Source organism: Hyperolius riggenbachi, chromosome 1 (genome assembly GCF_040937935.1).
Source record: "Hyperolius riggenbachi isolate aHypRig1 chromosome 1, aHypRig1.pri, whole genome shotgun sequence".
In the NCBI taxonomy this organism is placed as follows: Eukaryota; Metazoa; Chordata; class Amphibia; order Anura; family Hyperoliidae; genus Hyperolius; species Hyperolius riggenbachi.
Window position 1 is genome coordinate 190,240,260 of NC_090646.1, and position 17,571 is coordinate 190,257,830.

At 46.9% G+C, this 17,571-nt stretch overlaps 1 protein-coding gene across 2 annotated transcripts in view; it reads left to right on the forward strand.

Moving 5' to 3' along the window:
* SLC10A7 (solute carrier family 10 member 7) overlaps nucleotides 1-17,571 on the forward strand; it is a 230,139-nt gene that overhangs the window by 75,289 nt on the left and 137,279 nt on the right. Inside the window, exon 5 of one of the 2 annotated variants that reach the window (XM_068269740.1) lies at nucleotides 15,149-15,638. The exons of the other annotated variant lie outside the window; for it this stretch is intronic. Coding sequence (XP_068125841.1) covers nucleotides 15,149-15,229 — 81 coding nt within the window. The 3' untranslated portion in view covers nucleotides 15,230-15,638. Of the gene's footprint in view, nucleotides 1-15,148; nucleotides 15,639-17,571 lie in introns of those variants that run through there. 2 annotated transcript variants of the gene reach the window in all.

Here is a 17,571-nt window from a genome sequence, read left to right on the forward strand (position 1 = left end):
GCCATGAGAGTGTATTACTGTTAATCATGAAGATAAGGGCTTTTAATTACTGATAGAGTACAATGAGAAAACAAAAAACACAAACCAGAAACTAATATATTATCGCCATACATTGTACTAGGAACATTATTTAAATGTTGAAATAACCAGGACAAATTAGCAAATACAATGTGTGGGTTTTACCTATGGTAACATTGTTTATTTGAAAACTATAGTGGATGGAAATGGAGAAATAGTGTATTTTTTCTTTTTTTTTTTTCTCATTTTTCCCTTTTAAAATGCACAGATAATATCATAATTACTAAAAGCAAATATCACCCTTACAAAGCATAATTTGTGGCAAAAAAACAAGATATAGATAATTTACATCTGATGAGTAGCAATAAAGTTATTGGTGAATGAATGGGAGGAGCACTGAAATGTGAAAATTGCTCTGGTTTTTAAGCAAAAAACCCTGTGGTGCTGAAGTGGTTACAGCTGTCTCTAACAGCCAAAACAGCTAGGAGCAGCTACATAACCTGCCCACAGTAAAAATGTCACCATGTAATAAATGTCAGAATGTAAATCGGGGAGAGTAAAGATTTTACAATGAGCAAACCCTGACTAAATCATTTATACATAATTATTGTAAAAATGAAGCACTTTTTTTACTACATTATTTTCACTGGAGTTTCTCTTTAAAGCACAGTTCCCCAACCCTGTCCTCAAGGCCCACCAACAGTACATGTTTTGCAGAAACCCACAAACATGCACAGGTGTGGTATTTACCATCTCAGCAGAGCTGATTAACTACCTCTGTGGATTTCCACAGAACATGCACTGTTGGTGGGCCTTGAGGACAGGGTTGGGGAACACTGCTTTAAGGAAACATGGGGGGGGGGGGGGGGGGGGGGTCGGGTCTCACTCACCTGGGGCTTCTTCCAGCCCCTAGACGTCTGTTAGGTCCCACACCATAATAAAGTTATTAGCGAATAAATGGAATGGGAGGAGCGTTGAAAAGTGAAAATTACTCTGGTCCATAAAGGGAACACCACCTGTAGTGGTGAAGTGGTTAAAATGCATGTATATTTGTCATTGCTTGTATGTACCTCTTTTGATTTTCCATGGTAATTTTTTTTTCTGTTCATAATCTTGAAATAAAATGGTGAAATGGAATGGATTTCACATGTCATACATATCTTGCATTTTACATGTTTACCTATTTACTGTATTTCCAAAGCTGAACCCATCCCTTTGAAAAGAATGATTGAATGCAATCCCAAGTCTGTTTTCATGTACACAACATTTGTGAACTCTGGATGTGATGATTGAGATTGTGAAGTCAGTAAGTACATTGATTATACACATTGCCCATCATATCCCTTTCATGTCCTTACTGGATCTAGGATCAGTGAGGAATAGCTGCTTACAGCATCTCTCTTCTATCATGTAGAAAGCCATTTGTAAAGAATTAATAGGTCAAGTATAAATGGTGTGCACCAAGCAGCACAAAAAGATGGATTCCTGTCTTTATCAGCAGAATAAATGTACACTTGGCTCAGGATGAAGCTGGTGCTATTGAGCAGTCTATAACTGCCACAGGTTGACAGGCAGCTTCCGCTAGGGTCTGCACAGGAGGCCTACCTAATATGCTGTCTGCCCTAAGGGCCTATGGGAGCGCAGCTGGATTATTATGTTAATGCATGAGCCTCCTGCCCTCTTCCTATCCCAGCTGGGCTTCCTGTTGTTCAGTTCTGCTTTTTCCTGACAGTATAGTAATATGCTTCATGATTGAAAGGGCAAAAGGGCTAAAATAAGGAAAAAATGAACAGGTCTACAAAGAGATGTCAGTAAGCTAGTGGAGGGATTTCTTTTTGTCAGCATCATAGGAGCTCATTTGTAAATAGACATTTAGACAGGTTGAATCTTGGAAAGCCTTGTTTAAATGACGCAAGCCAATGAATGGAACTTGTTTTCATTTTGAAACGTTTCACATTATTTTCATTAAGGGCAAGTGACAGAAGTTAGTCACGTGACCCATTTTACTTTTTCCAGCTGCTACAAAATCGGGTTGTGACAGAGTTAAAACCATGGACGTCAGAGCATTGCATGGTCTCTGCAATATTGTATATTCTTTGCAAGTAGCATATTGTATAAGCAAAATTTCTATTACACGCAGCAATTTACCTTTACCAGACTAACTCACTAAAAGGAAACTAAGACACCTGTCCCGAGTCCTATGGCAACACTGCCGGTTTACTTGTGCTCCTTATGTGGCTGTGATGGAACTGTCCTTTCCACCATAACTAGAGCTGGCACGTCACGCTGGAATGTTTAGTTCCACAGCTGTTAGAGGTTGCAGTTAGTGAAAGCTGCATAACGCGAGGTGGCCACTTCTCAACTCACCCCCCCCCCCCCCCCCACTTTGATATCTGACAGGTTAGATCACTGATGGAAGCTGTTAGAAATCAGCGCTGTAGACTATGCCAGATCGATTTCTGGTCAAAATCGGTGGAATTGGTCGATCACACTGGACAGAACATATTGCCTGATTCACAGGGGTTAGGAGTACGTCCGTAGTAGCGTTTGATTTGGAAACAACCGACGCAGAGTGTTGGCAGCAGAGCTAGCGCTTACCTGTCCGCCGGTGTGCCTCCTCCCATGTGCGGTGTCTTCTCTCCATGCGACAGTGCTCCTCCCTGTGTCTTCTTTCCCAGGGAAGCTGCTTCATATGACAACAGCTAGAAGCCAAACGCTAGAGGCCCAATGGCATACACGCTGGAACCCTAGTGTTTGTCACCTGAGACAGCTTCCCTGGGAAAGAAGACACCGGGAGGAGCACAGTGGCATGGAGAGACCCTGGGAGGCATGCTGGGTGATGGAGGAGAGTTGGCTCCACTGACACCACAGGCAAGCACATTGGATGGGAGAGACCTGGAGCCTGGCAGACTGTGGCTCTTCAGATTTTTAATAATTTCATGCTGAAATCTATTTCTGTGTACAGTGTGTAGACAGCTAATGGATCCCTCTCTGATCAGATCCAATTAGAGAGGGATCTATCTGATGGTCGATCTGGTGGCCATCTGTTAGGGCCCGAGCCCACTGATGCAGCTGTGTCCGCTTTTCAGTTGCACATCAATGTTACAGATGAAGAAAAGTGGACAGAAGCAGATACAACTGTGTTAGTGGGCTCGGGCCTTGAGTGCATAGCCACCTTTAGGGTGCATTCACATCATATCTGTTGCATTGCAGAATTATTGCGCGCATGAACTCGCTACCCATGCAATTTTATGGGCCTGTTCACATTTCTGCATTGTAGCAGATCACATTGGTCTAACTCAGTGCATGCTGACTTTGAATTAACATCTATGGTATACCTTGGGCAGCACGGTGGCGTAGTGGATAGCGTTCTCGCCTTGCAGCACTGGGTCTCTGGTTTGGATCCCAGCCAGGTCAACATCTGCAAGGAGTATGTATGCTCTCCCCGTGTCTCTGAGGGTTTCCTCCGGGCACTCCACTTTCCTCCCACATCCCAAAAAACCTACAGATAAGTTAATTGGCTTCCCCCTAAAATTGGCCCTAGACTATGATACATACACTACATGATACATACATAGGACTAGGCTAGATTGTGAACCCCTCTGAGGGACAGTTAATGACAGGACACTATACTCTGTACAGCCCTGCATAATATGTTGGCGCTATATAAATACTTAAAGCACACATCCGAGCACAAAAAAGTTCTACTTACCTGGGGCTTCCTCCAGCCCCTGGCAGCCTATTTGTCCCTCACCGCTCCTCCGATGTCCCAGGATCCCCTCCATTGCAGATGCTCCAGGAGCGCGAGTGGCGGGCAGGCGCAGCAGATGCCGACCTGGTGAGATCAGCAACAAAGGGTATCCAGGGACAACGGAGTTGCGGTGAGGGACAGATAGGCTTCCAGGGGCTGGAGGAAGCCCCAGGTAAGTGGATCTTAATTTTTTATTTTTTGTTCTCTAACCTGTCCTTTAAATAAATGTGCCCAATGTCCATTGCCGTTCATACATGTTATGCGACCCTTATGCAATGCGCAGTGTGAATCCAGTCTTAAATGGCAGATCTAACTGTACTTTCTGCTTTTACTAAACGGTAGTTTTCCTGGTTCTACTTGCTGAGTGGACATCCTCATTTGAAAGGTATTACAGTGTTCTTGCCTTCTGGACTCATTCACACACAAAGAGCTTTTCTAAGCACTTTGTGATTTTCTAACCTTGTGCTAATGTTATCCTATGTGTGTGTTCAAACTGGAGTGATGTGGTTTTATAAACATCCCCCATAGCATTGCATTAACAAGAGCTTTTAAAATCTCTAGCATTTTTTAAAAAGCTCTTGTAGTGTGAATCAGCCCTAAAGGGAACCAGAGCTAAGAGGGATATGGAGGCTGCCATATTTATTTCCTTTTTGAACAATGCAAATTGCCTGGCTATCCCCCTGATCCTCTGCCTCTAATACTTTTAGCCATAGACCCTGAATAAGCATGCAGCAGATCAGGTGCTCTTACTCTTCTGACTTGATTAGCTGCATGCTTGTCACAGGGTTGATACTCAAACACTACTTACGCCAGAAAATCAGCAGGGCTGCCAGGTAACTGTTATTTTCTAAAAGGAAGACAGCAGCAATAACAGGCGTTGTTTCGGGCAGCATGCCCTTTTTCAAGTTGCATCAGCCATAAAAACCGTCAAATACACCCTTACATACCCCCACCCCCAGATAAAAACACCAATCAGTAGTACACCCTTATATATTCCTCCCCTAGATAAAAACACCAATCAGTAGTACACTGATTGGTGTTTTTATCTGGGGGTGGGTTATATAAGGATGTATTTCACTTGTGTTTTTTATGGCTGATGCAATTTGAAAAAGGGCATGCTGCCCGAAACAGCGTCTGTGATTGCTGCTGTCTTTCACATGAATAATAGAGCATAAAATACTGAAGCTGAAGTGGTGCCGATCCATTTGTCTTCTATGATCTGTGTATGCCCATTGGGACACAGGGGCAGGGATTGTGGCACGCTGCTGTTCTCTTGAGTGGTGATCCTCCTATCTACCGGTTGCATTTTCTAAAAGAAATAAATATGGCAGCCTCCATATCCCACTCACCTTGGGTTCCCTTTAAAGCAGATCTCCCCAACCCTGTCCTTAAGGCCCACCAACAGTACATGTTTTGCAGGAAACCACAAACATGCACAGGTGGGGTAATTAGTGTCTCAGCAGAGCTGATTACCTACCTCTGTGGATTTCCAAAAAACATGCACTGTTGGTGGGCCTTGAGGACAGGGTTGGGGAACACTACGTTAAAGGATACATGATGCAACAAGAACTTACCTGGGGCTTCCTCCAGCCCCTAGAAACCTATGTGCACCTCGCCGCAGCTCCGCTCTGTCATTCTTGGGGTCCCCTTCGTGGTCGGGGGCTTGCGAGCAGTTTCTCTCCAGTGGCTGAGAGCGTTCTGCATGGTTATTTCTGAGCAGTACATTATATCCTATAAGTAATATTATTTTTATTCTCATTCCTTCAAGGCTCTAGGCCTGCAAGTGCTGGCACCCCTTTATGCTCAGCGCAGGCTTAGAGATATTTACACATCACAATGTAATATAAGTCACCTGATTGTTTAGAGATAATACACTTCAGTGATCACAGTAATTTTAGCTCCAGGCCAGCAAGCCTGTTAACCTGACACAAGCCTTTAACATCTCATAACAAAGTGAATGTATAATATTATTCAGGGGTCAATCATTTTGACTGCTCCACCTGCTCCAAAGCTGGAAATCTGCTCTTCAGACATAATATATTTTTTTTTTTATATTTTTTTTTTTTTTTATTCTAGTGTGATTTTTTTTTTTTTTTTTTTTATATTTTTATTACAAACTGTTTTTGCTATAAAGTACAGCAGTACCTCCCTTTAAAATTGAAAAAATAAATAATTGTTTCCATAATTCAAAAAGGCATTAGGACTTTCAGATTAACCACTGTTGCAGTAGTTAATGGCAAAACTAATATTTTGTATATATACATAGCCAGCATGAGGACTTAGTACTGTCATCGGTACTTAAATTATATTTCTTATATTCAAATGTTAATTCAAAGGATGGGAATAAAGTTTAGAGTCAATTTAAGTTTCACATACCTGGGGCTTCTACCAGCCCCATGCAGCCATCCTGTGCCCTCGTAGTCACTCACTGTTGCTCCAATCCCCCTCCGCCAGCTAGTTTTGTTTTTGCTGACCTCGGGGGTCAGCGGGCTGCATTGCGTACATTTTTACGCATTCCCGCTGGTGCAGGAACATTAACACACAAGTTTTTACGTCTTACTGGTTCAATGCGTAACAATTTTTGCGTTGAACCAGTAACTCGTAAAAACTTGTGTTAATGTTACTGCACCGGTGGGAATGTGTAAAAATGTACGCAATGCGGCCCGACGACCCCCGAGGTCGACAAAACTAGCTGGCGGAGGGGGACTGGAGCAACAGTGAGTGACTGTGAGGGCACAGGATGGCTGCATGGGGCTGGTAGAAGCCCCAGGTAAGTGAAACTTTTTTTTTTTTGCCAGACGTTCCCTTTAAATATGAAAACCTTAATAAATATACTACAATACTAGCCTTCACTAGTAGCCCCGCTAAGCTCCGTGTCTGATCGGGAACTAAACTGCATAATTCTGCATTTTATAGCCGCACCTCGCTCACTGCTGTTAGACCAAAGCAACCGGGATATGACAGAGCCGAGGAAAAACAAAAAGAACAAAGGTACTCCCCACGAGGGCCCATTACCGAAGCTTCTTGCCCGCCAGCAAAAAGACAAGGCCCCAAAGATGGCCGCTGCTCCTAACTCCCATGCAAGTGATAACTCGCCGGAGGAACCTCTATCTCAGCCTGGCCCTTCTCAAAGCTCCCAGAAGCTGGACAACTCGGCCCTGCTCAGCTCCATCCAGAAAATGCTTAAGAAGGAGCTGAATGCTGCGGTCTCCGCCATTAACGCTCATATCCAGGAGCTCGGAGATCGAGTTCACGAGGTGGAGCAAAGGCTTGATTCCTACGCTGACGCCCTGAAAGAAGACAAACGCAGATTGGACACCCATGATACCAGTCTCGATCAGCTAGAAGCCAGACAAGAGGATCAGGAAAACCGGGCTCGTCGCTCAAACATTAGAATCCGAGGGCTGCCCGAATCCTTCAGACTTGCATGCAGTGGCACTCAATCTCTTCTCAGCCATGCTGCCGCAGGTGGACCAGGCCATGTTTTGGTTCGATAGGATTCATCGAGCGCTTGGGAAACCGCGCAACCCTAACCTGCCTAGAGTCTTGGTGCTTTAAGTACTTCCGAGGCCAAATGTTCCCCCCAAAAATAAAAAAAGTTAGATACCTGTATGACTTTGGTGGACACGGAGGACGCCGTCCGTGCCGTTTCGCCGGGTTCCCGCCTCTCAATATCCCCCCCCCCCCCCCCAAATGGCTCCCGACCGCACGGCCAGGGTCGGGCTCTGCTGCCTGTATAAAGATGGCCACCGGCGCTGGCCGCGGCTGTGCACTCCGCATGGCCGCTACTGCGGCTGCGCAGCTCTAGGACCAACCCCCGATCCATGCTACAGGAAACAGCCTGTTGCGTGGATCGGGGGGTTGGCCCTAGTGCTGCACAGCCGCAGTAGCGACCATGCGGAGTGCGCAGCTGCGGCCAGCGCCGGCGGCCATCTTTATACAGGCAGCAGAGCCCGACCCTGGCCGTGGGGTCGGGAGCCATTCGGGGGGATATTGAGAGGCGGGGGGGACCCGGCGGAACGGCACGGAGGGCGCGGACGGCGTCCTCCGTGTCCACCAAAGTTATACAGGTATCTAACTTATTTTTGGGGGGAACATTTGGCCTCGGAAGTCCTTTAAGTTTCAATACCACGAGACTAAGGAACAAGTTATGGCAATTGCTCGCTCCTAATCCTCTCTCCCGGGGGTGCCAGACACAGTACAACTTTATACTGATCTTTCACCGCTGACCTTGCAAAAGAGAAGGACTCTTCGTCCGATCACGCAAGCTTTGATCTCAGCCCAAATTCGCTACGCGTGGGGCTTCCCTTGAGCCCTTGTCTTTACGCTGCAAGGAACCGGCCACAGAGTTACCAACCTGGAAGAAGGCAAACGGATCCTGCAAGATGCTAACATGAGGGTGCAAATCGAGCCGCCCGTGGAGTCCCCCCGGGTTCAGAGACCAGAGAGAGTTTGGCAAACCGCAGGAAGCAGACAAGGATCGGCTCCTAATTCACCGTCAACCTCCTCGAGCTAAGTATATGGGAAGCGCTCTTTGCTTGTATTTGCTATCTAAAAGCCCATTATGCTGAGATGTTTCTCTACTGGCCTTTAATTTACTTTATCTCCATGAGATTGCATTGACTCTGTCCTATGGATATGACTCTCGTTTAGTCTACAAGCCGCTTGCATTATGATGGAACCTTGCATTATGATGGAGCCATATTATTCCCTTCCATTCTCTTCCCAATGGAACATTGTGCTATCATTTCTCTTTTGGATGGGCAGTGATGGGACTTCCCACTACTGCACTCACTGTTCTTGCTGATGGGGACCTGGGGGGGACGGGGGGGGGGGGGACTTGAAGGCTATATAATATTCAGATTGATTTCACTATGCAATCTCTAGCACGGCTCTCTTCTTTATGCATCACTCATCTGCCGACTTAGAGGGTTGGTACTGGACAGTTTAGCCTTTTTTAGGCTATAAGTGACGTTATACCCTTGGCTCATGCTTCCAACGTTTGCAAGCCTAAATTCTGTAAAAAATGTTTGTAGTCTGTTTTATAAATTTTCTGAGTATCTTGAACTAGGCACTAACCTGTTTATTTGGGGCTTCTCCTCCCCCCCCCCCCCCCCATTTCCTCTCCCTTACCCTTATACTCCCCCCCCCCCCCCCCTCCTCATTTCCCTTTTCCCTCTTACCTCCCCCACCCCTGCCCATCCTCGCCCCTCTCACTTATGCCTACTTAATCCCACAGCAGGTCAATCTCTGCCCCAATTGCATGGCTATATTTTCTCATAAGGAAATCCAGATGCCTTTCTCCCGGTCAGATTTTCATTGCTGTCCTCACTGATTGGTGGATTTGGGGAGGAATAGGTTCCCCTTTCCTCCCACAACTCAACCAGTTGCTAACTGGAGTCTTGTCCAGTTGTAACATGGAGGCCTTGACCTCTGTGTTCCCTTTACCTACATCGTTATGGTTTTAGTTCTTGTTTAACCTTCCCGGCGGTTCGGGGTAAGCCGCGCAGGAGGTTTTCTCCGGCCCTGCTCGGACGATTTTCTTTTTTTTTTTTTCTTTTTTTTTTTGCTGGACGCAGCTAGCACTTTGCTAGCTGCGCCAGCACACCGATCGCCGCCACCCCGCGCCCGATCGCCGCTATCTGTCGCGGCGCGCGGCCCCCCCCCCCCAGACCCCGTGCGCTGCCTGGCCAATCAGTGCCAGGCAGCGCCGAGGGGTGGATCGGGACTCCCAATGACGTCACGGCGTCGGTGACGTCATCCCGCCCCGTCGCCATGGCGACGGGGGAAGCCCTCCAGGAAATCCCGTTCTTTGAACGGGATTTCCTGATGGGAGATCGCCAAAGGCGATCGAAGCGGGGGGATGCCGCTGAGCAGCGGCTATCATGTAGCGAGCCCTGGGCTCGGTACATGATTTAAAAAAAAAAAACTGCCGCGCTGCCTCCTGGTGGAATTTTTCATACCGCCAGGAGGGTTAAATGTTTGTTGTTCGTTGCTGCTCACACTGGGACAGTCCATTTTTTTTTTTTTTTTTTTGCACCATTTGAAGCTCTAACACTACTTACTTCATGGACTCCCTGAGACTTATATCCTTCAATACTAGGGTCCTCAATTCCCCCTCTAAACGTAGGAAAACTTTTATAACCTTACTACATCGTTTGCCTCCAGGAGACACATTTTTCCTCGGCATCATGCCCTTGTTACTTTCATAAGCACTATTTGACCACATATCACTCCCAAGCCTCTAAAAAACACAGATGAGCCACTATCCTTATAAAAAACACACTTCCGCTAGTAGTTGAGACTGTGGAGTCAGATCCTGAGGGCCGTTTTTGTTATCATTAAAGGCACCCTTAATGATAAAAAATTATACCTGATCAATTGCTATCTACCCCCTGAGAAGGCTTTCCGCACCTATTGTGAGATCCAGAAACAAATTGAAGTTGGTCCCAACACTATATTTATTTAGTGTGGAGACTTTAACTTCACATTGAATGACAAACTTGATAAATCCAGACCTTCGACAGATAAGCTTGCTAAAATCCAGTGAGCCAAGTTAGCTACTCTGCAGGAAAATAATTTATTATACCCTATGAGCTGGAAGGGGGTTTTGTGGTCGAAAGGATTGGGCTTCAACGCAATCAAAACGATGTCTCCCTTTACTTATCATTCTTTACATCTTCGCATCTAGTCTACATCTGCGCATCTAGATACATGCATGTGCAAACACATACATGTTGATCTGTATACATAAGAGAGAATGGACAACCGTGACTAGCTCATTACCCCTCTCAATTTCACATGGAGCACCTCCAATACATAGGAATTCACCCCAAGGTCAGGAACCACCATGTCAAAGGGATAACCTTTAATAGGGATTGGGGCAGTAGGGATGAGGTGTACACACATTGACCATCCCGCCATATAATTAATACTCCAATAAAGATTTTGTGTACAGCGACTAATGAAATGTTAGCTTGTTTTTACAAATTTTAAAAGGGGCACTATGGCGAAAAATTGTAAAATTTAAAATATGTGCAAACATAGACAAAAATAAGTAATTTTTTTCTGGAGTAAAAGGAGCCATAAATTACTTTTTCTCCTATGTTGCTGTCCCTTACAGTAGGTAGTAGAAATCTGACAGAAGTGACAGGTTTTGGACTAGTCCATCTCTTCATAGGGGATTCTCAGCAAGACTTTTATTTATAAAGATACTCCTTAAAAAGGATTTAAACAATGATGCTGGCCAGCTTCCCTGCTTGCTACACAGTTTTTTGGTAGTTGGACAGAGCAATTGCCATTCAGTAAAGTGCTTTTGAAAATAAATAAATAAATCCCTGAAAATTCCCTATGAAGAGATGGACTAGTCCAAAACCTGTCACTTCTGTCAGATTTCTACTACTTACAGTAAGTGACAGCAACATAGGAGAAAAGTAATTTATGACTCATTTTACTTTGTAAAAAATGTACTTCTAATTTGTTTGCACATATTTTAAATTTAAATTTTTTTTCGCTGTAGCGCCCTGTGACAATAGGTGATTGGATTAGGACTGCAGACTAATGCACAGTACTGTATTTGCTGATTGTAGTGGAGGCTAATGGTCTCTAGACCAATCTTATTCAAACACTAGGGCTGTGTGGATGTTCATAAGGATGCTGTGTAATCGGCTTTGACGATTGTCTGCTCGCATTTTAAGGATAGCTTTAAGGATCTTACTAATTGAATTTACCAGAATTCACCAGCAATACAGCAGCATTAAGCAGTCACTAAGGTATTTGCATTATTTACAACTTTAAACACTGCCAAACATCTCGGCCTGCACAAACCATCTCTCCCTAGTCTCAAACTCCATGACTCCTCCACCTTTCTGCACACCTCTTCCTCCACTATCTACATATCACAATATGCTCTTCCTCCACCTGCTCCTTCACCACCTAGTCATCAATAAGGTCACCTTATGTAACTCTACCCTCCCATTTTACCCTCCAACCCCACGCAACTCCCATACCACTCCATCACTGACTCCATGCACACCCCACTCCAAACATGTCTCTACCTCCCTCACAGTTCCTTCCCGCACCCACACTCACTCCCTCTCCTCCCTCATTCCCATCCAGACCTCTCACAAGCACACCACCTCTCTCTCCTGCGACCTCTGGAATGCTAGATCAGTCCGCAACAAACTCACTGAAATCCATGACCTTTTCCTCTCCAACTCCCTCACCCTCCTTGCCCTCACAGAGACATGGCTCACCCCCTCTGACTCTGCTGCAGCAGCGGCCCTCTCCTATGGAGGACTTCACCTCAGTCACACCCCCAGACCAGAAAACAGGTCTGGGGGAGGGGTGGGTCTGCTCCTCTCCCCGTCCTGCACTTTCCGTGTCCTCACGCCACCCCCTTCTTTAAACTTTACATCCTTTGAGACACATGTTATCCGCCTCTACCATCCCCTTCCAGCAGTCATCACAGTCCTTTACCGCCCCCCATCCACCTCCATTAAACAATTCCTGGACAACCTGGCCTCTTGCCTCCCACACATCCTCTCCTCTGACCTCCCCACAATCATACTTGGGGACTTCAACATCCCCATGGACAGTCCTTACTCCCCTGAAGCCTCTCAACTGCTCTCCCTCACTACTTCCCTTGGCCTCTCCCAACACACCAATTCCCCCACCCACCGCGCTGGCCACACTCAAACCTGATTCTCTCAAAATCTGCTACCCTCCCCAACCTGGACATCACACCCTTTCCCCTCTCCGACCATCACCTTCTCTCTTTCTCCATCACCCCATCATCCTCCCCCAACCCTCCACCACCCTCAGGTCATTGGCAGAGAGATTTGCATAACCTAGACCCAACTGCACTAGCCAACCCCCTCCACTCCCTCACATCCACCCTCCCAAACGTTACCTGCCCAAACCAAGCCGTGGCCAAATACAACCAGGCCCTTTCAGCAGCCCTAGACATTGCTGCACCCCCCACATTCCGCCGCAGCCGTCCCATCAACCCCCAGCCCTGGCACAATGCACACACTCGCAACCTCCAAAAACAGACACGCACCTACGAACGCAAATGGAGGAAATCCCGCAGCAACTCCGACTTCTTGGCGTACAAGGCCAACCTGCAGCTGCTCTATACCGCATTAACTGATGCTAAACAAAAATACTTTGCTGCCTTGATCGGATCCCAAGCCTCCAACCCTCGGCGCCTCTTCGCCACCTTCAACTCCCTCCTTAACCCCACCACTCCTCCCCCCACCTCCGCCCTCTCAGCCACTGATCTGTCCACCCACTTTACAGACAAAATAGCCAGCATCCAACGGGAAATCTCATGCCTCCACTCCACCACCTATTCCTCCCCCACCAATACCTATTCCCCACCCCACCCACCACTCACTGCCTTTACTCCTATCACAGAGGACCAAGTCAGCCATCTCCTAGCCACTTCTCCTGCCACCTCCAGCCCCCTAGACCCTGTGCCATCCAAATGCCTCCGTCCTCACTTCCCTGTTCTGGCTCCTGTCCTCACCACTCTGTTTTACCTCTCCCTATCCACGGGTACCTTCCCCTCTGACTTCAAACAGGCCACTGTACTTCCCCTACTTAAAAAACCCTCACTAGACCCCTCACTTCCATCCAGCTACCGTCCCATCTCCTTACTCCCTTTTGCATCTAAACTCCTAGAGCGTTTAGCCCACCAGCGCATGACCCATTACCTTGACTCCAACTCCCTGTTTGATCCCCTACAATCAGGATTTCGGCCAGGCCACTCCACCGAGACTGCCCTCACCAAGGTCGTCAATGACCTCACGCTTGCCAAGGCCGAAGGAAAATACACTATCCTTCTCCTCCTAGACCACTCATCAGCATTCGACACTGTTGATCACTCCCTGCTACTCCAGTCCCTGCAATCTGTGGGTATCCAAGACCGTGCCCTAGCATGGTTTTCCTCCTACCTCTCAAATCGCTCCTTCAAGACCTCCTTCAATGGTTCCTCCTCAACCTCCTTCCCACCTTTAGTTTGGGTCCCCCAAGGCTCTGTTCTTGGTCCCCTGCTGTTCTCCATTTACACCGCCTCCATCGGAAAACTCATCTCCTCTCTGGGTTTCAACTATCACCTATATGCAGATGACGCCCAGATTTACCTCCATACCACTGACCTCTCCACCACCACCATGGGGAAGGTATCCTCTGGTCTCTCAGCTATTTCATCGTGGATGTCTGCCAGGTTCCTAAAATTAAACCTGGATAAGACTGAGCTCCTAATCTTCCCGCCCCGTGCTGCTTCACCCCCCCACTGACCTCTGTCACTGTCAATGGCACAATCATTCATCGAACCACACAAGCCCGCTGCCTGGGTGTCACCCTAGACTCGGCCCTCTCCTTCACCTCCCACATCCAAACCGTAGCTAGAGCTTGCTATTTCCACTTACGCAACATCTCCAAGATCCGGCCTTTCCTGACCCCAGACACTACCAAACTCCTTGTCCATGCCCTCATCATCTCCCGCCTGGACTACTGCAACTCCCTCTTGTCAGGCCTTCCTCAAAACCGCATCGCCCCCCTAAAATCCATCATGAACGCAGCAGCCAGACTCATCTACTCCTCCCACCGCTCTGTCTCCACAACTCCCCTACGCAAATCCCTTCATTGGCTTCCAATTCACTTCAGAATCCGCTTCAAGATCCTATGTTTGGCATACAAATCCTTACACAAGTCCTGCCCAACCTACATCTCTGACCTGGTCAGCAGATATACACCTGGCTGCCCACTTCGTTCCTCCAACGACCTCCTCTTAACCACCCCACGCATCTCGCACTCCCATGCCAAACTGCAGGACTTCACTAGAGCTGCCCCTATCCTGTGGAACTCTCTCCCGCTGCCCATCAGGCTCTCTCCCACCTTCAACACCTTTAAAAAAGCACTCAAAACTCACTTCTTCAAGGAGGCCTACATCAACTCAACACTACCCTAATCCTTTCTGCCAATAACTTCTTGATGCACCCCCTCCTTTTTGTGTCACCAGCCCCTCCCTCTAGATTGTAAGCCTTTGGCAGGGCCCTCTTCCCTTGTGTATCATACTTGACTGTGTGCACTTTACCCAGAATTTGGAACTGGTATTTTTTTACCACTACCATTCCAGTTTATGATCTGGCATTGTACTATTATCTGCATTATGTTGCGTATCTTATTGCTATTACCTGTATTGTTGTATCTATGGTCTGTTACCTGTATTGTTCTGTCAACCCTGTTATCATTGTCTGTAATCCTGTTTATTGTACAGCGCTGCGTAATATGTTGGCGCTATATAAATCTAATAAATAATAATAATAATAATAATAATAATAATAATAATAATAATAATTTGCTGTCCCATAGAAGTCTCACCTTTCCCCACCCTCTGGAGACATCAGAGATACACCTTATCAGCCTAAGGCCATTCACTATTTAGGCTGCTGAGTGGTTGGCTCTCCACTGGAGGCAGACAGCTAGGCACCTGAGAGCAGAGCTGGTTTCATGTTTGTACCTCATGGAAAGGAGTTGGATTGTGTCTGGGGAAGGGAGAGCAGCTCCCAGGATCTGTTGTGAGCCAGAAGAATTTCCCATGCGGCCAGGACACCAATAGGATGTGCTGAACTTAGTGTCCTGAGGCCCTGGACTGTGGACTGGTGTATCTCACCTGCATCTGGTCGTGTAGACTTGTCGGATGTCTACTGGATATTGGGACTGATGAGAACTGCATCTATTGGGACTGTTGGGATCTGTTGTGCACCTCTTGGACACCTTCTATTGGTGGAGTTACTGGAACTTTGGGACTTATGTTGCTTTGCCTGCGAAGCTGGGAATTGTGACTGCTTGGTAGGGGGAATCGGACACTCCTTTGTGGATTATATAGTAATATTGTAAACTTTTTGTGTGAACTGTGTGACCAATAAATGCCCCGCCAGTCGGGTTTTGTTTAATCTGCCGCTATACACTGTGTCTCTGGGCTCTGTGGTCTTGGAACCGTCACACGCCCCTTTAAGCATGATACGGTCGGTGCAAACAGAAAAATACCTACCGTATATACTCGCAAGCAAGCCGAATTTTTGACCCCCCAAAAGTGGGCCAAAGTTGGGGGGTCGGCTTGCTTGCGAGTCATGTGTGGGTGGGTGGGTGGGTAGGTGCTGTCCCTCCCCGCTCCCCCTGCGGCCGCCGCTGCTGCTATTACCTCAGGCGGCGCCGCTTCCTCTATCCCCGTCCTCCTCCGGTAGTAACTCATTCACACAGCAGCGCGCCCCCCGCTGCTGTGATGACGCAGGAAACCATAGAGAGCGGTTCCCATAGTAACGGCATCGCGCTACAGGAAGCCGCTCTCTATGGTTTCCTCGTCATCACAGCAGCGAGAGGCGCGCTGCTGTGAATGAGTTACTACCGGAGGAGGACGGGGATAGAGGAAGCGGCGCCGCCTGAGGTAATAGCAGCAGCGGCGGCCGCAGGGGGAGCGGGGAGGGACAGCACCTACCCACCCACCCACCCACCCATACTGGGGCACTATAGCTAGCTATATGGGGCACTATACTAGCTATAATGGGGCACTATACTAGCTATACTGGGGGCACTATACTAGCTATACTGGGGGCACTATACTAGCTATACTGGGGGCACTATACTAGCTATACTGGGGGCACTATACTAGCTATACTGGGGGCACTATACTAGCTATAATGGGGCACTATACTAGCTATACTGGGCACTATACTAGCTAAACTGGGGCACTTCACTAGCTATACTGAGCACTATACTAGCTATACTGAGCACTATACTGAGCACTATACTAGCTATACTGGGGCATTTTACTAGCTATACTGAGCACTACCTACCTATACTGAGCACTATACTAGCTATACTGAGCACTATACTAGCTATACTGTGGCATTTTACTAGCTATACTGAGCACTACCTACCTATACTGAGCACTATACTAGCTAAACTGGGGCACTTCACTAGCTATAATGAGCACTATACTAGCTATACTGAGCACTATACTAGCTATAATGAGCACTATACTAGCTATACTGGGGCATTTTACTTGCTATACTGAGCACTACCTACCTATACTGGGCACTATACTAGCTATACTGGGACATACTGGGGGGATCACGCGGCCAGCGTTTCCTACCCCCGGCTTACATGAGGGTCAATCATTTTTTCCTGTTTTTTGGGGTAAAAGTGGGGGGGTCGGCTTACATGCGGGTCGGCTTGCTTGCGAGTATATACGGTATTTGTATCTGGAGATGCAGCAATACATGTATCACAATGGAACATTGCCTTGTGTTTTATAGACCTGCTTGGTTTATGGGTATATTATTTAACTATTAACGCCATCTTACTGTGTCACAGTGTGCCTTGATCTTTTCGTATGCATTTAAACAGTCTTTTTAAAAGCCCAGGTGTATTTCAGCCAGTAACACTTGCAATATCCTATCCAGGAGCAAGAATTGTAGAGCGCTGGGTCTGGACTTTATGTAAAAGGGGGTCTTGCTGAAGATATTTTATCAACTGTCATCATCTTCATAATATATGTCCAAATAACTGCAGTATAATAACTAAATTTGAGAATAATAGGCCCCCTAAGAAAGGCTGTAGCCATACATAAGTCAGTGACCAATACGCTTGTAACACAGCACTGTGCACTGCTTGTCCTGCTTACAGTCTCTCCTTGGTGTCCTTCCCATCTGTCATTGTCCTTGCTTTGGCCTTCTTAAAGCACACTTATACAAAAGCAACTTCATTTTTGTAAGGAGTGACCGGTTATTTAA